The sequence below is a fragment of the Peromyscus maniculatus genome, chromosome 1 (assembly GCF_049852395.1).
Source record: "Peromyscus maniculatus bairdii isolate BWxNUB_F1_BW_parent chromosome 1, HU_Pman_BW_mat_3.1, whole genome shotgun sequence".
NCBI lineage: Eukaryota > Metazoa > Chordata > Mammalia > Rodentia > Cricetidae > Peromyscus > Peromyscus maniculatus.
The window spans coordinates 200,177,502-200,201,454 of NC_134852.1; the positions used below are offsets into that span (position 1 = coordinate 200,177,502).

The 23,953-nt window shown below is 40.9% G+C and overlaps 1 protein-coding gene across 2 annotated transcripts in view; it reads left to right on the forward strand.

The window, feature by feature from the left end:
- The first annotated feature begins 3,411 nt into the window (after nucleotides 1-3,411).
- The window catches only part of Slk (STE20 like kinase), a 56,715-nt gene continuing 36,173 nt past the window's right edge, over nucleotides 3,412-23,953 (forward strand). The window contains exon 1 of one of the 2 annotated variants that reach the window (XM_006983309.4): nucleotides 3,412-3,738. In XM_006983309.4, coding sequence (XP_006983371.1) covers nucleotides 3,589-3,738 — 150 coding nt within the window. In that variant the 5' untranslated portion in view covers nucleotides 3,412-3,588. The remainder of the gene's footprint in view (nucleotides 3,739-23,953) is intronic. The other variant, XM_016001833.3, reaches the window with a different exon arrangement.

Genomic DNA, 23,953 nt, shown 5'->3' on the forward strand with positions numbered 1-23,953 from the left:
TAAAAATTAGGTTTATTTTATGTGATGAGTGTTTTGCCTGCATGTACCAAGTGCATGCTTCATGCCTATGGAGGTCAGTAGAGGGTGTTGGATCTCTAGGAACTGGAGTTATGGGTTATTGTGAGTTGCTAGGTGGGAGCCAGGAACTGAACCTGGGTCCTCTGCAAGAACAAATGCTCTTAACTGTGGAGCCATCTCTCCAGCTCCAAATTTTAGAGCTTTTTATTATCCCTGTCTCAAGTTACTTCATATTCATAGACTTAGCATCTTTTGCCCATGCCTATTACCTTAATTTTAAAACATTTTCAGAAGAGATCCACTTATTTTTCCATAATACATGGAAAAAACTATGAGGATATTTATAATTGTTAAAGACGTCTGAGCTTTTCCTTTGCTAAGTGTTTTTTACTTTTTAAACATAGAACAACAGACACTTTTTTTTTAACACGAGCCACAGATGAGACTTATTTGTCTTTTTGGGCTTTGCTTCACCTTGCCCTCTAGCCACATAGCCATCTGCTCTACTACACTGGCTCTTTTTCATTTAATTTTTCTTTTCTTTTAAAGAAAACACGTTATTGAAGTATGATTGACACATACAAATATGCTCATAGCTAATGAAGAGTTTGGAGACAGGTATATGTTCATGAAGCTATAATCATAGTCTATGCCAGGAATGTATCTATCATCATAGTATTAGCTGTGTATGTGTGTGTGTGTGTGTGTGTGTGTACCAATGTCACATGTCTTCTTCTATTATCCCTACTTTAGTGTTTTGGGATAGACTATCTCACTGAACCTGGAATTTGAGCTTTAGGCCGGCTCGCTGGAGAGCCCAGGAATCGGCCTGCCTCTACCCCCACCACTGGGGTTATAAATGTGCTCTGCCTGGCTTTTACACGGGTCCTTGGGATTGAACTCAGGTCCTCAAGCATGTACACCAGTACGTTACTCACTGAACCATCTCCCTAGCCCAGCTTTGGCTTTTAACAGGAATGAATTTGAATGAGAATTCAAAAGGTAAGAACTATAAATAGCTTCCTAGATTATAATTTCTGTATTTCATTTTATATTTTTTTAAACCTGGAAGTCATTGTAAGCCTCCTGCCTCAGCCCTGATCAGGTGTGCTGAGATTACAGGCTTATTTCTTAAAATTTAATATATATGTATATAATCTTTTGGGCAGGCAGTAAAGCCGCTCCTATTTTGAAATGGACACCACCAAAAAAGAAACAGACCTACCCTTTTACCTAAATCTAATTCTGTGGTTTACACAGAGGAACTCATCAAATACAAAGGAATGTGAGGAAGGATTTGAATATAAAGGTACTTATCAGTGTTTTATTTTAAACAAAACAAAACAAACAAAAAAACTAACTAATCCAAATATCTCACTATGGCAGAGAACAATTACAGATTATACTAGAACCTTACAAGCGCTAGATGTAAATCTTTATATGAGGTATAATCTAATTTATGCAAAAAATTAAATTAGTACATGTAAAAAAATTCTGTTTGGAAATATGAGAAAATCGTATCAGTGGTTATTATTGGCTGGTGGAATTATAGTACTTTTTATTTTATTCTTTACACCTTTCTTCATTTCTCCATAAATGACAATAATTAAAATTGACTCGGTCATTTTCATGGTGTAAGTATCTGTAAATACGCGAAAGTGTACCTTTGTAAACGTTTGCAGTTCATTGTAAGTCAATTATACATAAAAAAACTTAAAACAATTAGAAGGATCTTGAAAAAACAATCTTAAAACCTTTATTGGAAAAAGGATTTTGCTACATTTTGGGGTTGGCACAAAACGTGTTTAAGAATAAATGCGTTTAACTGTGAAGCCATCCCTTCAGCCCCAATTTAGAGCCTTTTATTATCCCCTCCCCAAGTTACTTCACACTCACAGGCTTCATCTTTTGGCCATGCCTATTATTTTAATTTTAAAACGTTTTCCTGAGCTCCACTCACTCATTCCCTGTTCTGCTCACCAGGTCTGTTTTCTATTCCTACCCTGGAATGTTGCCCTGCCCTTGGACACCTTGACGGGTGACCCCACCTCTGCCCTGAAAGGGCTTTTGTCAGGTGGAGGAGGGGAAGGTAAATCATTTGACAAACTTCAGGCAACACCCACAAAGCCCCAGCAGATCTGGAATCTCAGGACTTATTAGCTCAGGTAAGAGTCACCAAGGGCGGAGCACCAGTTTTCTGGCTGTGGAGGTGGCCCAGAGGTTACCATTAGGGGAGTGTCACCACCCCAGATGCGAGCTTAAACAATTTCCTTTTTACTTTTTGAGACAGAAGTTTCTTTATGTAGCCCAGCCTGGTCTCGAACTTGCGATCAGTCTCCCCGGGCTCCACCACACCTACCTTTTCAACAGTTTTTACAACCTATGTTTGCACTACCTCCATACTTAGAAGAGTTCAAGACTGAGCATTTGCTGGTGCAAGCAAAGGGTTCCCATCTATTGTTTCTTTTGATCTAATCCACAACCGTCCGCAACCAACAGTAAGGACTATCGGGAATAGTAACAGTAAGCAATCCGGAATCTGATGCTCTATTCAAAGTCACTGAACTGCCGCTGAAAGCCCAATTGCCCGGATCTCCCCTCTCACTGTATTCAGGGTACTGGTTCTGGTACCAGCCCACTTCCAGGCACCAGTAAACGTAGCCAGCTTTCCCGCTTTCCCACTTCCCCCTATGCAGAATGAGGCAACATCCGCCAGCGCAATCAACAGGGTCGTGCCGGTGGAGACCTCGCTAGCCTCGCCGGAGAGCCACCGGGTTCCGGCTCCGGGAGGTCAACTCGAAGCACTCCGGGCGGATGGAAGCGCTCAAGCATCCACCACACCTCCCGCCGCAGGCGCCAGCGAGCCGCCCGGCAGCGAGCCCAGCGGACCCAACGCGCGTGCGCGGGGCCAGAGGGTACGCCCTCGCGAGCGCGCGGCGAGCGGGGCGCGTGCCCGGGACGCGCGCGCGAGCGAGCGCGAGCGGCCGGAGAGCGCGGGCGCGCTGCGAGTCGGCGTCGGCGTCCGCGCGCGCGGCGGGCCGAGGCTTGTGTGGGTTGGAGCAGCGAGCGAAGCGGCGGCGCCCCAGAGCCGAGGGGACGCGCGGGCCTGGCGCAGCGGCAGCGGACGGCTTCGGAGCGGACGCGGGGCCCCGGCGGGACAGCTCAGCCTCGCCGCTGGGCGCCTCGCCGGCGCCGGTCGCTTCCCGGGCCCGGAGTGGCCGCCGCCCCGGGAGACGCGCGGTGACACGGGCCTAGGGCGCCGCGGGCCGCGGGCGTCCGCGCCGTTCGGCCCGGTGCGGCCCGGTTGCGGGGCGGCGACGAGCGCCGGGGCAGGTGCAGCCCCCCGGGCCCGCGAGCGAGGTGTCCACGGCGCCGCTCGGCCCGTCCCGGCTCGCAGCGGCCGCGCGCCCCCCTCCGCGGCCGGAGCTCGGTCGCCGCCCCGCCTTCTCCGGGGAGCGCCAGGCGGGAGCGGCCCGGACCCCGGGCTCGCGCGGGAGACGACGCGCCACAAACTTTGCCTTTTATTGTTCCTAGCCCTTTAAGTGCGAGGGACTCTGGTGGGCAGGCAAAATGTCCTTCTTCAATTTCCGTAAGATCTTCAAGTTGGGGAGCGAGAAGAAGAAGAAGCAGTACGAGCACGTGAAGAGAGACCTGAACCCCGAAGAGTTTTGGGAGATTATAGGAGAACTGGGCGACGGAGCCTTTGGGAAAGTGTATAAGGTGAGAGGGAGAAAACGGGAAGTTGGCTTAGGAGATGAAACGGTCGCCGGCCTGTCCAGGGTGGCGCGAGGACCTCCCCCCGCCCCTTCCCGGGTCTTGCCCCCTCCTTGGGCTTTATGCATTGAAACTTCAGCTCAGCGTCGAAGCTGTGGCTCCGACCGTAGGGTCTACTGGAGACACTGGGGCCGGATGCAGTTCCGAGAGTGAGGGTTGTACAGTCCACCCTGTCAAACTTGGAAAGAAATGAGTGTAATTTAATGGGAGGAGCGGGCGGCTGTGGCCCTCAAGGATTTTAAAATCGGAAACTCGGTCGGCTTTTCAGTGTGCTCATGTTTGTTTACCAATGGCGTTTGCATGCACGCTTGCACCAAAACAGGTAACTTTTGGGAGATAGGGGCATGTAGCTGGCAGCATCTGTAGTTCAAATAAAACAAGAACAAAGTGATTGCCTTTTACTGGATGATGGCAAAGTCAGTCCTTGAGTTGGTTGCTTGGCCACATGGAATGGAATTTCTGACAGAAAACTTCCAGAAGAAAATCTGCCTTTCATCCTAGTTTCTAAATATAATAAGCATTGGCTCTACCAGTGCTTGAGGAATTAAAAAACCACACGCGTATTTATTTATTTCAATAGAGGTTTGATGTTTCAACATGAAGGTGTGAATGTTAACTGTTTACATTGTCCTAGGAAGTATATGAATGATGTCATTGGAATATTTACTTCCTGAAGGGTGAGGTTCTTATGAGCCGCAGTTTAGGGGAAGGATCCACAGGGTTGCCTAGAAGTGAAAACATAAATACAAGACTTTTCAGTTTTATGTAATTTGGCCCCTGTAAAAATTCTGGGAAGTGATCAGGTCAGTAGTAGCGTCCACATTTCCATGGATGAATACACTGAAGCTCAGAAATAGTTCACGACCACGTGATTCAGTTTAACCTTGGACTCAGGTCTTATGTTTCCCTATGTAGCAGTGTGTTTTTACTTGAACTTTATTTGATAGAAAGTGTTTCCCCTACTTTCTAAGCATAGTACACTTTATCTTGTAATGTGTACCTTGAATGCATTCTGTCAAAATCCCAGCCCTCATTTTTTATCCAGTCTGAAAGGCACACTTTCTTTGCTCTGAGTGTTTCACTTGTCATATATTATAATTGACATTTATATATAATAAGATTAAAGTCCAAAGTTTCACATTTGAATCTGTTTCTCAGCACTTGCATTTCCTCATGTGTTCATTGAAATGAAATAGTCTATGTTATCTTCAGATGAATGCTATTCAGAGTTGGCATATAATATGGTTTCAGCAAAAGCTTGCTCTGTAAGGTGTATGGTAGGAAGGGCACTTAGTGTGGTTGGAAAATCATTCTGGGGAGACTTGTTTAGTGCTGGCTGTCAGAGCCAGCTCGGTGGTCATGGACAGAATAATCACCACATCCAGCTTCGTTTTCTTAGTTGTGAAGCTATAGGTTCCCTTGGATGTTTCTTGGCTCTTGCCATCTGCTGATGTCCCTCTGAGTGTGCAGTTGCTGAGGAGAGGCGAAGATAAACCCACAAAGCATCTGAAGCTTGTAGTAAGAAGTGGGCAGTTTTCATGGTGTGAAGACATTTCATCAAAGAGAAAACAGCATAGGGTTAAGAGCATGGGCTCCTCCTATACCAGAATATTTCTTGCTCTCCCATACAGCAGTCTGTGACCTTGGCAAGTTACCTATGTATTCAGTGACTGACTTCCCTTGTTGAAAGGCCTACTTCTCAGTACTTGTAGTATAAATATATAGAAAGTATAAGGCACCCAGAAGGGGTTCAGTAAATAATGGAAATTACTGTCTTTATCTATAGAGGTCATAGAAGCACAGTGTGGTATGGGAGAGGAAAAGGGACCCAGAAGATAACAAACTATTTCTATGGCATAGGTAGATTGTGCCATTTTTCTCTGCAGAGGGTCATGTATAATCCTATTGCAACGTTAGTTGAAATTTCCTGCAAAATTTGAGACTTCATGTAGCTCAACATTACAAACCACTTAAGCATAATTCCTGTGGGCTTAAAGATTATGTTTTACAATAATACTGAAGAACACAAGTTCTTTGCATTTACTTTTGAGGAATCAGGCATGCGTTTTTTTTTTTTTAAACAAAAATTTAAATTTAAGGTTATCTGACTTTTTGGTCTTATTTTTCATTTTCTAAAAGTTGTGTATTTTTCTGGATTCTCTGGAAGTTGTAAATTTATGTGAGGGAAACTAAAGTCCTTTTTGAGGGGTGAATGCTATCATCGTACCTTACTTAATATTTGTGGTAGTGTGCAGCAGACAACTATTTTAAAACTTGACTCCAGCTACCATGTGCTTATGGAAATTGAGGACTATTAAGATGTTAAGTTAGCCGGGCGGTGGTGGCGCACGCCTTTAATCCCAGCACTCGGGAGGCAGAGGCAGGTGGATCTCTGTGAGTTCGAGGCCAGCCTGGGCTACCAAGTGAGTTCCAGGAAAGGCGCAAAGCTACACAGAGAAACCCTGTCTTGAAAAACCAACCAACCAACCAAACAAACAAACAAAGATATACTAAGTTGTAACTAGGAAATCGTGTTATGTACTTAGTTTATTGAAATGGGCTTTGCATCAGAGAGCTGCAATCCTTCCACACAGTCCACATCTGTACAGTTCTCACATAGTCACCTGGGTGCTTGTAAAATCATCACTGTGTAAGTTATTTTTCCTTTTAATGTAGTATGGTTGGATGTGCATGAAGATACCTAATATCCTTCGCATTATCTTATCAGAAACAAAAAAATAGTGACATAAAAATACACATTGAGTGGCATGTCTGGAAAACTGTTTTACCTGTTAAAGCAGTTGAAGCTGAATCCTGGCTGTGTCTGTGTGGCAGATGACAGGGCTATGTCTTTTATTTTATTTTATTTATTTATTTGTTTTTACATTTTTTAAAATTTTATAATTTAATTTAATTTTACATATCAGCCATAGATTCTCCTGTCCTCCCCGCTCCTGCACCCCAGGGCTATGTCTTTTAGAAAGCAGTGAAATATGTAATTCTTGTATTGAAGAAATACTGAAACATGTATGTGTATTTAGCAGATAATAAAGTGTTTACATTGACAGCATCAGGGTCAAGACATTCTGTTGCACCTCAGACTCTCCTTAAATTACTCCTTTGTTTGCTGTGTAGTGTAGCTTTTAGTTGTGCATCTCTAAACAGTTTAGTTTCATGTGTTTGAACATTATAAAAATAGAATCATATCAAGTGTACTCTATCTTCCTTTTCAGAATAATATTGTTAGTTATGTGATCTTTGTTATCACTTATTGCTGTGATTAGTTGATTTTCATCGCTCTATAGCATACTATTACAGAATTGTAGTGAGTCTTTTTCTGTCCCACCAGCCAGCTCCCAAATAATGACATGGAGACTTATTATTAATTATGAAAACTTGCCCATTAGCTTAGACTTGTTCTACTAGCTCCTAAATTAATCCATATTTTTATTAATCTACGTTCTACCACATGGCTTTACCTCTCTCCCATTCTGTATGTCCTCCACATTTTGCCTCTCAATGGTTTCTCCTTGTCCTCTTTCTGCCAGGAAGTCCCACCTATCTCCCCTAGCTGTTGGTCATTCAGCTTTTTATTACACCAATCACAGTAACACATATTCACACAGTGTACAAATATCCCACAACAGGTTGTATCTCAGTCATTTGCCATTTTACTGTTAGTGAGCACATGGGTTGTTCCTAGTTTCCACTCTGACATAAAATGCTGGGATAGTTCACCAAGACTTAACTCAGGAGTAGTATGGCTGTGTTTCTAGAGCATTATGACTTTAATTTTACTGGATGATGGCAAACTAATTAAGCTATTTTATATTCCTACTGGAGTGTATAAAGATGTCTTTGCTCTTCATTCTTGTCCCCATTTAGTATTGTTAGAATTTTTGACTATCTGATTATTAGTAAATGCTTTTTTATATGTTTATTGTAGTTTATTTGTGTTCCATTCTCTTGTTCATTTTCTTATTAATGTCATTTTCTGTCTATATGTAGTGTATGTATTTGTAGTATATTTGTGTATATTATAAACATGTGTACTTATCTTTTTTTTTTTTTATTTTAGCCATTTCCTGGTTATGGTATCATAAATATTTTCTCATTTTGTGACTTACCTTTTTATTTTCATTATAATGTCTTGACTGAGAGACTTCATGTCAGTATAGTACAATTTTCCATTTTTTTCTTTTCTTTTAATGTTGTTTATTTTTAAGGCATTCTTTCTAAACCAGTATCATGAAGATTCTACTTTATCTTCCAAAAGCTTTAGAATTTTTCCTTTAGCAAGTCCACAGTTTGCATAGACTAAATTTTTGTGTGTGATGTGAGGTCGGGATCCAGTCCGTGTGTTGTGTTCCCTTCCTCCCATCACGAATACTTAAAGTTCCAGAACCATTCAGGTTCTTTCTCTTAAGGAGGGCGGTCTTTCTGCTCTGAACTGTTTTATCTACTACATAACTTGTGCTTTTTGGCAGTTTTTACTTTATTGGTCTATTCCTAGCTCACTATTCCACTATCTTAGTTAGAAAAGCACTAAAGTAAGTCACCCGACAGGAAGACGGCCTCCTGCTTTTTCAACAGTCTAGGGTATTCCTGGTCCTTAACACTTGCACGTATATTTTAGAAATACCTTGATTGAAATTCAGAAAAACAACCACAAACCATTGTATTATTTTTGAGAGATTTTATTGAATTTATGAATCAGTGTTGAGAAAGTTGACCTATTTTCCTACGTATATATTTTCTTTCTGTTTATGCCTTTCCTCAGTAATGGGTTCTTGGTTTTTTGTTTTTTTTTTTCCTGAAAGTCTGGGGAGCACAAACTACTTCAAAAGTGTCCTTGCTCTTAGGATTTCTTCCTTGATTTTGTGTGAAGCCTTTAGGCCTTTTGAGAAAGGATCCATGGAGAGTATGTTTTTAGACTTTGCCTGTTGGAGTATCTTCTGTTTATAATGCTGAAAATGGTGTGTAGAATTCTACTTCAAAACAGGGTTTCCTAGAACTTTTAAGAATGAGAATTTTTCTGACTTAGTTCCATTGTCCTTTGGCTTCAGGTGCTGATGTTGAAAATCTGATGCCAGTTTGTTTCCTGATTGTGTGTGATCCTTTTGTTTTCATAGCCTTTAGGATTGCCTTTCTTTTTGTACTGTTTTATGATAATGTGACGCAGGTGTACACCCTCCACTTCCATCCTGTTCTGCTCTCCTTAGTCCTCTTAGTGCAGAGGCTCATGTCCTTCACTTCTATGGCATTTTCTTATATTATTTATTAGACAGTTTCTGCCCCTGCCCCCAGTAGCTCTTGTCATGATTTTGAGATTCTTTGTCTCCAAATTTAGTGGATACTTAATATCCTACTTGACTTCTCAGGAGCTCTTGGTACACTTGACCATTCTTTCCTTTCTAAAGCCTTCTGTTGGCTTTGATTTTCCTGCTTCTTCTATGTCTACTTTCCAGGCTCCTTTGCTAGCTCTTTTGCTAAAGGATATTTAAGTGTTGAGTTCCTGAGAATTTGGGTGTATCATTTTCTTTTTCTTTCCTCCCACCTCCTCTCACCTCCTTGCTGTGGGATGGTCTGTATGTCAAATTGCTCTGATTGGTCAATAAATAAAACACTGATTGGCCAGTGGCCAGGCAGGAAGTATAGGCGGGACTAAGAGAGGAGAAAAGAAAGAACAGGAAGGCAGAAGGAGTCACTGCCCCCTGCTGCCATGACAAGCAGCATGTGAAGATGCCAGTAAGCCACGAGCCACGTGACTAGGTATAGATTTATGGAAATGGATTAATTTAAGATATAAGAACAGTTAGCAAGAGGCCTGCCACGGCCATACAGTTTGTAAGCAAAATAAGTCTCTGTGTTTACTTGGTTGGGTCTGAGTAGCTGTGGGACTGGCGGGTGACAAAGATTTGTGCTGACTGTGGGCCAGGCAGGAAAACTCCAGCTACAGCTCCTTTCTCTCAGTAGCTCTAGGTAGCCTGGAACTCCCTGTGTTGATGAGGGTGGCTTTGAATCTACAGGAACCCTTCTGCTTCTGCCTCCTGAGAAGTGCTGCCACTCCTGGTTCCCTTCTCCTCTTTGCTTATGAGAGCCTATTTTCTCCCATGTTTTAATTACCACTTAAGGCAATTAAGTCTGCTCAAAGATGGTTCTTGAAATTTAGATCCACACATCAAGCTGTCCATTAGCTATGTCTTAACCTTTTTTTTAAACAGATCTTGCTGTATAGTCCTGATTGGTCCTGAACTGGTGATGTAGTCTAGGCTCCTTAGCCTCCGAGTGCTGGGATTATAGGCTTTAATTTATGTGGCTGGCAGTAATTTATAGTTGAGTTGATGTCTAACAGATACCTAGAACAAAGTCCAGAACATGAGTTCTAACTGTTGGCCCCTAGTTTATTCCTGTGGTCTCTTTAGTATTTACTATCTGGGGCTGCCATTTGTGTAGACCTACAGCTCCTGGGTTGTTGTTTAAGATGGGGGCCATAGCACAGTATGGCTTTGAAGTACATCTTCCCACCTCTCTTCCAAGTTCTGGGATTACTGTCATAGGCTTTCTAGAGGTTATTATTATTATTTTTAATTTTGTTTTTCAGTTAGCTTACAAAGTAGCAGGTTTCCCTATGGCATTTCATACATGCTTAGGTTTGGCCGACCCTTTCTGCTAACCTTCCTCTTTTGCATGTTCTTGTCCCCCATCTTCCTTTCCCCTTCCACTTTAGCAGCTGGTTGTTTACCATCACCAAAACTTGTGTACATTTTGTTTTAATCAATTTTCTGATTAATTTGTCTGTGTGTGTGTGTACGTGTGTATGTGGTGGTGGTGGTGGTGGTGGTGGTGTGTGTGTGTGTGGTGGTGTGTGTGTGTGTGGTGGTGGTGGTGTGTGTGTGGTGGTGGTGGTGGTGGTGGTGGTGGTGGTGTGTGTGTGTGTGTGTGTGTGTGTGTGTGTGTGTGCAGGTCCTCATGCCACAGGACGGTGTGGAGGTCAGATGACAACTCTCAGGCGTTGATCGTCCCTGGGATCAAACTCTGGTTGTCAGGCCTGCCCTCCCGTGCCTCTGCCTGCTGAGACATCTGACTGGTTAGAGACCTGTAAGTTACACTTAGTAAACAAGCCCTGACACACACGCTCTTTCTTTCCCTCTGATTTTCTAGAGAAAACTGCTCTACCTTATGTATACTCTTACAATTCTTGTTGCTATGTTTTGGGCTTGATATAAATGTATTCTTTTCTGTACGTTTATATTTTTGGTATAATGAGACTCATTGATGTCTCATGTAGTCATTCGATTTTTTTCTATAGTATTAAAATTTTTGAAATGCTAGTTTACAATTTATTCTTTTGTTGGTAGTCATTTGGATTGCCTTTACTTTTTGTGTATTAATAGTAAGATTAATCCATGTATATATGTTTTTTCTCATGTATATGTGTTTGTGTGTGTATGTATGCAATTATGCCTGTGTGTGGGCACTTCTGTGTTGGGGTGTGAGTGTACAAGTGTGTGGAAACTCAAGGCTTGATTGCACTCTATCTTATTCATTGAGGCAAAGTCAGAGTTCTCAGTTGAACTCAGAGTTTGCTGGTTGAGTTCGTCTGGCTAGCCAGCTTGCTCCAAGGGTCCTGTCCACCCTTTCCTAGAGCTGGAATTACAGGCAGGTCACATGCCTGCCTGGAATTCACATGGTGTTTTGGGGATTTGAACTCATATCTCTATGCTCCTGGTAAGCTCTTTAACCACTGAACTATCTCCCCAGATAGAAGGTCTCTCTCTATAGTCCAGACTAGTATAGAACTTTTAAGCCAGCTTGCCCTTGATTTTGTGGTCTTCCTGCCTTTGATTCTCGAGTGTTGAGAGGGCAGGCTTATGCCCTCTAGCCTGGCATCATCAGTACTCTTGAATAGGTTTTTTTTTTTTTTTTTGGTGCATACCTTCATTTGTGTTGGATGTGTACCTGGGAATGGATTTTCTGGCTTTTAAGTAGTTATGCCCACCAGGAAGACATTGAAGTATTTTAGTAAATTTTTTGATTATATAACTGAACATCATGGACTGAGGAGTATAAAGAGTGGAAGCTTATTTGGCTTGTGATCTTGGAGTTAGGATCATCCAAGAGCTTGGCACATCTGCTCAACATCTGGTGAAGGCCTTCTTTTATGGCAAGAACCATCACATGGAGACAGTAAATATGTCAAGATTTGCCTAATAGCCTGACTATTTCTCCAGTAATTCATTAACCCATCAATGTACTCTGGTTATGGAAGCAGGTACTGACTGCAAAGTGTGTGCAAGGGAACTTCTTGGACTTGACAAAATGATCTGAAGCTCAGCTATGGCAGACCCTTCATGATCCTGTTGTCTCCCTAAAGTCCCACCTCCAGTTACCATAAATGTATAAATTTGGGGATGAAGTTTCCAGCATATGAAGTTTGGAGGCTATGTTCAGATTTTCCCAGGGAGTCCTGTGTCCTTAGGCTGGGGTGATAATTGTCCTGTGTCCTTAGGCTGGGGTGATAATTCACACAGTAAAGTGCTGGTGAGGGCCGGAGTACAGTCTCTGAGAACCCGTGTCACAGCTGGGCATGCTTGTGATCCCAGTGCTGGAAAGGAGCAGACGGACAGATCCTTGGCCAGCTGTCCTAGCTAATTGGTGAATCCAGGCCAGTGAGAGACCCTGTCTCACAAAACAAGTTCACCAGTGCCTGAGGGACAGCAGTGAGATTGTCTGCGTGTCTCCACCCACAGACACATGTATTCGTGTATGTACTTAAATGTGTGTGTGTGTCTCTCTCTCTCTGTCTCTCTCTGTCTCTCTCTGTCTCTCTCTGTCTCTCTCTGTCTCTCTCTCACACACACACACACACACACACACACACACACACACACACACACACACACTTACCCAGCTCTTTTCACAAGTCAGTAAGAGAAACAATTTCTTTTTGCCAAGGTCCATGGATGTAAGATGTAAGATGCTGCTGTTACTATATAATGTTGCATCTTCATTATAAGAATTGGTGCTGTTATGTTCTAAAATAAGAGTGGGAGTGGCAAGGTTTTTTTTTTTTTAAATTTCAGAACTGCACACCCCCCCCCCAGGTTTTTCTGTGTAGCTATGGCTGTCTTGGAACTCACTCTGTACCAGGCTGGCCTTAAACTCAGATCTGCTTGTCTCTGCCTCCTGAATGCTGGGATTAAAGGTGTGGGCTACCACCCCCTAGCTTCAAAACAGATTTTTAATGATTAATACTAATCTGAACTCTGCTGAATTTATTTTCTTTCCTAAAGCTCTATTTTAGAAGATTTTAAGTTAATAATTCATCTTAAGATTATGAAAAGAAAAATGTCAGAAGCAGGACAACTTGCTTTCTACCCCTTCACTTTCTTGTTAGCTTTCTGCTTTTCTATATGGATATAATTAATTACTCAATGCACATACAGGGCGTAAAACATATTGGCCTTTTTTCTTTTAATCTATAAGATAGTCATCTTTGCTAGTTTATCCTTGTATTGGGTCACATGTCTTTGTAATGTGCTTTATTGTCACTAGCCTGCAAATAATGACATGAAGACTTATTAATTATGAAAGTTCAGCCTTAGCTTAGGCTTGTTCCACTAGCTCTTATAACTTAATGCTGTGGGATGGTCTTTCTGTACGCTGTGAATATGTGTTACTCTCATTGGTTGATAAATAAAGCTGATTTGGCCTATAACCAGGCAGAATAAGGCTAGGTGGGAAAGCCATATGGAGGGAGCTAGAGGGAGAAGGAGGGCGGAGTCGGGCAGATTCGATCCAGTTGCCCAAAGGAACAAGATCTCAGAGTTGGTAAGCCACGAGCCATGTGGTGATGCCTAGATTAATAGAAATGGGTTAATTTAAATGTAAGAGCTAGCTAAAAATAAGCCTGAGCCATCTGCCAAGCATTTATAATTAATATACGCCTCTGAGTGATTATTTGGAAATAGCTGCCAGGCGGGGAGGGACAGAGAAAAGCCTCTGGTTACAAATTAACCCATATTTTTATTAATCTATGTTCTACCACATGGCTTTTACATCTTCCATCCTATATGTCCATCTCATTCCTCCTGCGTGCCTCAGTTATCTCCTCTGACTCTCTCTGCCTGGAAGTCCTGCCTTATCTCTCCTGCCTAGCTATTGGCCATTCAGCTTTTTATTACACCAGTCACAGCAATACATCCTCACACAGTGTACAGATATCCCATGGCATGTCTTCCTATAAATTAGTGGGGGAATATTAGTAAGAATGCTTTTTTTGTGGAAAAATATTTGAATCTGTCTTCCCTCTCTTCTCATCCTTCCATCTTCTCTTCCTCTGGCCTTCCCTTTCTCCCTAACTCCTTCTCTCATTTTATGGCTTGAAAAATGTGGACAATACATTTCATTTCTCTTTGTATGTTGTCATTTTTACAATTTTAAAGAAATTACTAGAAACCAATATAGCTTATTTTAATTTTACTTGTAAATTTCCTGTTGATGTTTTGTATAGTGTGAGATTTATAAAGTGATTTAAAATTTTAAAGATCTGACTATAGTTTATTAGTATTCATTGACTAGTAATACTAATTTATTTCAGAATATCCTGCCAAAATTTCATAAGAATAGCCAAAAAGTAATAGACAGTATCTAATTTTGTATCTTTAAGTTGTCTTCAAAGACCCTTTAGATTTATTAGCCCTGTTTTCTAGTCTGTGACTTGATGGCTGTGAAGTAATTTTTCCTTCTCAGTGAGACCAACTCCTTTTCCTATGTTGATTGGCTGTTTCCATTCTTCTCGGAAGTGCTTGTAAGGTCTTCTGAGTTCTTTCTATTTCTCATAGGTTTATGGGAGTCATCGGATACTGGTCCTTTGTTATATATGGTCCACACATTTTCTTTGCCTCTGTGGTTTGTCTATTCTCTGTATCATGTCTTTTTTAAAATAGATATTTACATTTTTAACGTTCAATCTGTTAACTTTTCTTCTACATACTGAATGCTTCTGTATGGAGAAATTCCTGCCAACCTAATGCAGTGAAGATGTTCTTTTGTTATTTTCTTCAAGTTGGTAGTACTGTCTTCTCCATTAGGTGTATGATTAAGTGTATTGATTTTTGTTTCTAGTGTGAGGTGGGGATTCAGCTTTACTTTTTTCTGTGGAGATCCACATGTTATCACAGACCAGCCTCTCCTTTTTTCACATTGCGTTAGTCCTGTATCACATATCTGTTTGCACGAGGTACATTTCTATCACATTCTTTCTGATAAACTCCTAGAAAGAGAAAAGTTTTAGGATAAAGTGATTATTAATGCTTACTGTGAAAATACTTTAGAAAGGTTGTATACATTATTTCATTTTCAAGATTTTTTTTTTTTTCCGAGACAGGTTCTTGTGAAGTAGCCCACGCTGATTTTGAAATTGAGGTCTTTGTGTTTTAGCCTCTTCAGTGCTGTCATTGTTATGAACCATCAGGCTCAGCTTTTTTTCTTTGTGGTAAAAAATATATATAATAGTTACCACCACCACCCTTTCAGTATTGGACCCAGAGGTGGTTGTTTTTTTTATTTTTTTATTTTTATTTATTTATTTATTTTTTTTTTGTGGGGGTGGTGTGGGGTGGATTTTGAGACAGGATCTTGCTACATAGCTCAGTCTGGCATGGGTCTTATTGTGTATGGGACCCTCCTGTCTCTGCCTCTCCAGCACTGTAGTTATAGGTCTGCAGTTACAGATTATATGGGTGCTGGGGATCTGAATACAAGTCCTCTTCCTTGCATAGCAAACACTATACTGACTGAACCATTTCCTAGTTCCTCATTTGCTCATTTTGAATTATATTTTTGTTTGACAAGATTTTAGTTAGCAGTATGTGTTCTTTTTTTTTTTTTTTTTTGGTTTTTCGAGACAGGGTTTCTCTGTGTAGCTTTGCGCCTTTCCTGGAACTCACTTGGTAGCCCAGGCTGGCCTCGAACTCACAAAGATCCACCTGCCTCTGCCTCCCGAGTGCTGGGATTAAAGGCGTGCGCCACCACCGCCCGGCCGCAGTATGTGTTCTTAACTACTGGGTAGTCGATGTCACAGCCAAGGAGTGAGATATTAAGCATTTTGCCTCATGTATTCTTAAGAACAATTACATTTTATTTATTTTGTATGCGTGTGCATGTGTGGACATGCGTGCTGTGGTACACGTGGGCTCAGGACTGCTTGTAGGAATGGAGTCTCTTTCTCCTAGGTAGGTCCAGAGGTCAGATCCAGGTAGTCTTGGTAGCAGGCGTCTTTACATGTTGAGCTATCTCTTTGGCTTCTTAGTGTATTCTTATAGTTTTAGGCCTTATATTTTTATGTTTTGAATTAATTTTTGTATGTGATATTGGATAAGGTACCAACAATTCTTTTGCACATGGATACTAATTTTCCAAGCATGATTTATAGAAACAGTTGTCTGTCCTGTTGACATCCTGTTGAAGATCATGACCACACACGCCATTGATCAGTATCAGTCTTTATGCCCTGCTACACTATTTTGATTACTACAGTTTTGTAGTAAATTTTGAAATAAAGAATTATGAATTCTTGAAGTTTGTTCTTTTTAAAGATTTTAGCTATTTAGAGTTATTTGAAATTTTATATTTTAGGATAGCCTTTTTTATTTCTGAAAAAACCTTGAGGTTTTGTTAGAATTTACATTGAATGTATAGATTGATGTGGGCAATATTAACATTTTAACAATTCTGTCTAATCCATGAACATACAGTGTGTTTCCTTTTTTTTTAATGTCTTCTTTTCAGTATTGTTTGGTTGTTTTCACTTTCTGTCTTCTTTATTAAAATATTTTATTATTTGCGATGCAATTGTAAATGCAACGAAGATCCTTAAAATCTAAAAGCATTAGAATTAATTCTAGAAGGTAGTTTATGTTTGTCTTGTTAAATATATATCTTGAAACTCTTTGTAGTCTCAGTTTTCCACTTTATAGCTCTCAGTGTTGCTTTTAGCATGTTCAGGTCATTCAGAGTCAGCAGTCTGTGAAGTAAGTGGGACAGTGATGTAATCTGAGAATCGGTAGACATTTTAATTGTCCTTATGCTCTGGACAGTTGGGGTCTTACTCCTTGTTTGGGTAGTAGAATGAAACCTTTGCCTTTCAACCCCCAGAACCAGAAGCAGCCAAATTAACAGGACCAGTATTAGGATTAGTGAAGAGACTGAGTGTGTCTTTCTCTTTCTTTTCTTAATTTCTTTCTTTCTTTTTTTAAAAGATTTATTTATTATTATGTAAACAGTGTTCTGTCTGCTCATATCCCTGCATACCAGAAGAGGGCACCAGATCTCATTACAGATGGTTGTGAGCCACCATGTAGTTGCTGGGAATTGAGCTCAGGACCTTTGGAAGAACAAGCAGTGCTCTTAACCTCTGAGCCATCTCTCCAGCCCCCATCTTTCTCTTTCTAATCTTACTGTTTTAGGATTTCATTCATATTTATCCTGTATGGGGTTTAACCTTTTAGATTGCTACCTTTGTGGGACTGGAATCAACTTGATTTTCATTGTAGATCTTTATAATTTCTTTTCTCCTTTTTTAGGTCTTTTAATTTCTAGCTGAGATTATTAAAATCTGCTTGTTATAAAAATATTATGTAGTCTCAGAAATGTAGAACTGTAGAAAGAAAATAGGATTTAAAAAAATTTTCTCACCATCCAGGAAGTGTAGTAACTGTTAAAACAATAGTGTAGGAGAGTTTAGTTTTTACCCTCCTTCATTTAGAACATAAAGTCAGTAGAGAACTCAGGTAAGTTATGCTTTCCCATGGTCCTCTATTTGTTTATGTAAAATAGCCATGCTATATTGATATGTTACAAAAATAAAAATACAAGTTTGAATGTCCATGGTTGATCCTTGGAACCTTTTATCAAAGGAAGTCACATTTTAAATTAATTTTTATTACTTGTTAACTTACTCTTACTTTTTATTAACATTTGCTTAGTTATCTCATGAAATCTTTATGTTGGGCAGATAGAGCATGTGTTTAGCTTTTGCGAGGCTGTCGGTTCAATCCCAAGCTCTATATTAAACAAGACAAGACAAAACTAACTAAAAATACCTTAAAACTTCAAATTAGCAGTTTTCATGCTTTTGGTTATTGTGTAGATGACTTTTTAGAGTCATGGGTATTTATTAGTGCTTATTTTGGCTTGGGTGTTTTAGAGCTCTCTGGAACCAGATTCTAATGAGTGATTAAATTATTTTAAGGTAGAAAGTAAGAAGCCTGGCACTTTACCCCTTTCTTTTTTTTTTTTCTTTTTGCTCCAGGAATTGGAGCTAGGGCCTTTTAGGTACTAAGCATGCAGTGCACAGAACTACACTTTTAGCCCTTAGATACACTAATGTAACTTTTATTTGTTACATGAAGCAGAAAGATAGCATTGTTGGTTTCATCATTATATCTAGGGCAATGGAGTATAAGAATTTGTTACAGTAAGGAATTTTAAGGATTACCTAATAATGTCAGTTTCTTTTCTCCATTCTGTTTACTAGGGCTGACACTTTACAGTGCTCTCTCAGGACAAGCTGGCTCAGGTCTGTTCTTCCTGCAGTGTTACAGTAAAATGGTAGGAGAAGAGCTAATCTCTCCCTGGTTGATTTTTGTCTGCCCCAGAGGAAAGTAATTTTTAATTGCTGACTCAGCTGTAGTACCTTTTTAAGGGGGACAAACTTAATGCTGTGTCTTACCAGTTGTAGTAAGTCTCAGTGTAGCTAGAGTTTTCCTGCCTTGCCCACAGTCAGGAAAAAATCTCTATTACCCTCCAGTCCCACAGCCGCTCAGACCCAACCAAGTAAACACAGAGACTTATATTGCTTACAAACTGTATGGCCGTGGCAGGCTTCTTGCTAACTGTTCTTATAGCTTAAATTAATCCACTTCCATAAATCTATACCTTGCCATGTGGCTCGTGGCTTATGGGCGTCTTTATATGCTGCTTGTCATGGCGGCGGCTGACAGTGTCTCCTTCTGCCTTCCTGTTCTTTCTTTTCTCCTCTCTGTTAGTCCCGCCTATACTTCCTGCCTAGCCACGGGCCAATCGGGTTTTATTTATTGACCAATCAGAGCAACACATTTGCCATACAGACCATCTCCCAGCACAGCCAAGTGCAGACCATCTCAGACACCTGCACTCAGGCCTGTGGTCCTAATCATCCTCTATGTGGACCTGCTGGGTCAAGCCACGAGGAACCGAGAACGGGCTCCCACAGGACATATAGAACATCCTACAGCATCTCAGTCTCTCTCTCTCTCTCTCTCTCTCTCTCTCTCTCTCTCTCTCTGTGTCTTTCTCTCCCCCCTCCCTTCCCTCCTCCCCTCCCCTCCCTCCCTCCCAAACAACTCTGAAATTGGTGAAGTGGGAGGTGTTTTTGCCAGTGCCATTTTATAATGGCTGAGGGCTAGGTCTTTGTCACCATGTAGCCATTCCCGAATCACAAATTTACATGTGTCCTTAGTGTCATACAATGACAATTCCTTGGTATCTCAGCCTCTAAACTATTTTAAGGATCTTATGAAGAAGCAGTGTGAGTCCTACATAATTAAAACTTTTATGTGGAAAGTTCAAGAGGGCATCAGCATTATCACCTGCAAAATGGGAGTCATTCATTATCTTCCAGATCTTGGAGAGGATTTTGGAGTACTTGTTTAAGAGATGCTGGACCTCACTCAGTGTGGTGTTGTCAACATACCAAAGGTGGAGGAGGCAGGAGGAACCCAGGTTTGAGGCTAGCTTAGAATACTGCAGCAAGATCCCATCACAAAGCTAACCAATCACTCACCCAGCCAGCCAGCCAACTGACCAAAATTCTTCATTACTAAAGCTTTTAATGTTCAGAGGATGGTAGCATAGTGAAAATACAAACATCAGATAATGGTCAGTGAATGTAATTCAGAGGAGTCAAATTTAAAATTTCATATATTCATAGGGATAATAGATATACAGTAGTAATTTGGATGAAATTTCTGGATTATTGGCAAAATTTTAATTAGTATTTTCTTCTTTGGTCCAGAAAATAATGGCACATCTTCTTTATTTGGCTTTTACTTTTGAGATAGGGTGTAGTTTGGGTTGTCACTCACTATGTAGCTCATGCTGGCCACCAACTTGGAAGAATCCTCCTGCCTCAGCTCCCCAAGTGCTGGGAATACAGGCATGTACTAGTATACTCAGCTTTATTTTTTTCAATAATAATGCATCTTAAAAGAAATTCTAGATTGGATAAAGTTTGATGGATTATGGTATCTATCTAGAGTGGCAGAGTAGTAATGCTGACCTGTGTAGCAATCTTTTTATCTAAAACATATTCTCTGAACCCTAAACCTTAGTATTAGTTCTGTTTTTTCCAAAAGGAAATACAACTTAGCAATAATCTACTTAGGAAATTCCCATGTGGAAGCCGATGCCTTCTTTATTTTCTTTTACCTTCCCTGAGAAATCTCCAGTGTACTGATTTTGTTTTTAGTAGAAAGAATGCATGTCTATTTAAGAGAATTCAAATACTGTAATGAATACCAAAGTCAGGAACCTCCGTCTTCACTGTGAAGTCATCAGTGTGTGTGTCTGTGATCTGTCTGCAGGTGTGCGTAGATTCCATGTGGGAACATTATATACTTAGGCAGTTTTTTTTTTCCCACTCAGCCACGTGTTATGGCTACCATTTCATTTAAGAAATGCTAATTGATTGGTCAATCCTAGTGACTGAGTTTCCATTTTAGAACTGTACTGTGTGATTTAAAGGAGTTCTTGTTAGGCTAATCAGTTTTCTAGCATCATTGTAAATAATGCTTTGATACTATTTTTATGTATGGATATTTATTGTATGAAATTGTGTTTTTTTTGTTTTTTTGTTTTCAGTTTTTTGAGAGGGTTTCTCTGTGTGTAGCCCTGGCTGTCCTGGAACTCACTTTGTAGACCAGGCTGCCCTTGAACTCATAGAGATCTGCCTACCTCTGCCTCCATGAGTACTGGGATTAAAGGCTTAAAGGCTTGTGCCACTACCTCCTGGCTTGAAATTATGTTCTGATGATTCTTAAGCTAAATTGTAAAAAGTAGGATTTTTTTGTTTTTGAGGTATCATCTCACTATATTCTCCTGGCTGTCCTGGAACTGTGTAGGTAAGGCTGGCCTTGAATTCACAGAACTGTACTTGCCTCTGCCTCCAAAGTGCTGTTGGGCTTAAAGGCACTCGCCACCACGCCGACTTGCAGGATTCGAACCTCTGTTTATTCACACACATCTGTTAGTACTAGTGTTTGCACTTGGTCTTAGCTGAGAGGCCAAGAAATGATTTTTAGTAGTTTTAAAAGCTCATCACTCTGTTGCTTTAAAGGTAATAATGCAGTTTTGTTAAAATAACACATAATATTAAAACATCTTATAAAAACAAACTAATTAGTATTTTAAGGTCTGATTCCTAACCTTTAAAAAAGTGATCTTGGGGGTGGGTGAACCCCAAGATTAGACACTTTCCACAAAACCTGGTGACCCAGGTTCAGTTCCGGAGACCTACATGCCAGGAGAGGACTGACTTCCAAATGTGTGCCTTGCTGTGGAACCCCCATGGGACTAGACTAGGCCCTCTGGATATGGGCGATAACTGTTTAGCTCGAACATTTTGGGGGACACCTGGTCAGGGGGGTTGGGATTCATCCCTAGTGCATGGGCAGGCTTTTGCAAGCCCGGTGCCTGCGCTGTGCCACCTTGTGCAGCCTTGGTGCAGCGGGGAGGGGCTTGGACCTACCTTGGCTAGGTGTGCTGGGCTCTGCTGACTCCCCATGGGAGGCCTTGATTTGGAGGATGTGGGTATTGGGGGTGGCTTGGGAGGGAGGAGGGATGAGGTGGGATCTGTGGGTGGTATGTAGGGTGAGTAGAAAATTTATTAATTTAAAAAAGTGTGCCTTGGTGAGTGTTCACACACAACAAAATAAATAAAATGTAAGCTGGGTGGTGGTGGCACACTCCTTTAGTCCCAGAACTCGGGAGGCAGAGGCAGGCAGATCTGTGTGAGTTCAAGGTCAGCCTAGTCTACAGATTGAGATCCAGGACAGGCTCCAAAGCTACACAAAGAAACCCTGTCTCAGAAAACCAAAAACAAACAAACAAACAAACAACAACAACAACAACAAACCCAGATTTTGTCCTACTACTTAGTCAAAACCTTTAATTTATAAATGTTGTAGGTGAGAAATTATCCAGCCATAGGGGTAAAAAATGGAAAACAGCAAAATGGGACAAGGAAAAAAAATAGGTGGAAATATAGACAACCGAAAGGATTTGGAACTTAACCTGTACTCTTCTTTCAGGGTCCTGATTGGACCTGAGAATCAAATTGATCTAAGATGGATTATTAGGAGAAAAGCATACAAAGGTCACAGAAGTTTTACAGAACATGGGACCCAAAGAAATAATAACATAGATATGCTTTGTTTGGATCTTAGGTTGAACAAAGGCAGTTGTGGAAAGCTAGACAAATGATGCACGAAGATTACAAAGAAAACAGTGTTTTTTTGAACAGGGTCTATCTGTTGGATTCTCTGGGCTACAGCTTCAGTTAAGAATGTTCTTTGGGTCTAGAGAAATGGCTTAGTGGTTCAAAGGGTTTATTGCTCTTATTAGGAGATGCAGGTTCAATTCCCAGCATCCACATGATGGCTCACAACCACATGTAACTTCAGCTCCAGAGAATCCAGTGTCCTCTTCTGGCTTCCTGCACACATGTAGTGCATATAAATTCATACAGGCATGCATGTAAAAACAATACATCTTTTTTAAAAAGGAGAAAAAAATAAAGATGTTTCTTTTGCTGTACTGAGAAATGGCATCTTTCTTGCTTGACTTAAAAAAATTTACTTTTAAAAATTCTTGTTTTCAGGAATGGGAGCTGTGAGAATTGTCTTTTTGCATGTGTTTTTCAAGGCCTTTTGTTGAAAGTTACCCTTGTATCAGAATGATATATTTGGAGTACTCTTAGATAATAATGATTAATGTGAAAAATGGGCTTGGAAACATATGGATCTAAATCCTACTTCTGCCTTTTACTAAGCTGCAAGATCTGGGGAAGCTTGTTACCTCTTGTGTTAGGGTTTCTATTGCCGTGAGGGGACACCGTGGCCAGGGTAACTCTTAATAAGGAAAACTTTTAATTAGGGCTGGCTTACAGGTTCAGAGGTTTAGTCCATTATCGTCATGGCGGGAAGCATGGTGGCATGCAGGCAGACGTGGTGCTGGAGAGAAAGCTGAGATTCCTACATGTGGATCCATAGGCATCCGGAAGAGAGCCACACTGGGCCTGGCTTGAGCATTTGAAACCTTAAAGCTGACCCCCAGTGACACACTTCCTTCAGCAAAGCACACCACCTAACGGTGCCACTCCCTATGAACCTGTGGGGGCCATTTTCATTTAAACTACCATGCCTGTTTGTTTATATTCTCCTTTGAAGTGGGGGTAATAAGATATCTGGTGTTCTAAGGATTACATAACAGTAGTAATAATTATAGCTAATACTTTTGAATTCTTACTATGTGCGTCAGATATATTAAATGCTTGTATGTATTTTAAGCATGGTTAATATGTATTATCTTGTTCTCCCGAACCTGCAAAATGTAGGTAAATTTTACTGGTGATGGAACTAAAACAGGAATTTTTAAAAAGTTGCTGTAAGCAAGACAGCTTGGAAGTGGCAGCAGCGGAATGTGAGCCCCTGGCAGTGGAGCCGCCAGGGCAGTGAGCGCCGTCCTGGCCTGGAAAGCACTTAGCCCTTTGCATAGCAAGTGGGATTCATTTATTTGTGTGAGACAGGATCTTGCTTTGTAGCTGTGGCTGGCTTGGAATACACTGTGTAGATTGAACTGGCCTCAAACTAGTGTTGATTCTCCTATCTCTGCCTCCCAAGTGCTAGAATTGCAGGTGAGAACTACCTCACCCAGCCTGCATAATTAATATTTATATTTAAGTTACCTTTTAAAAACAATGTGTAAGAGAATGAGAAACCACAGGCTGGGAGAAAATATTTGCAGAAGACATCAACTAAAGGTTTGAAAACTCTTAAAACTCAATAATTAGAAATTAAAAAAACAACAAAACATGAATAGCAACCTCACCAAAGAGGAT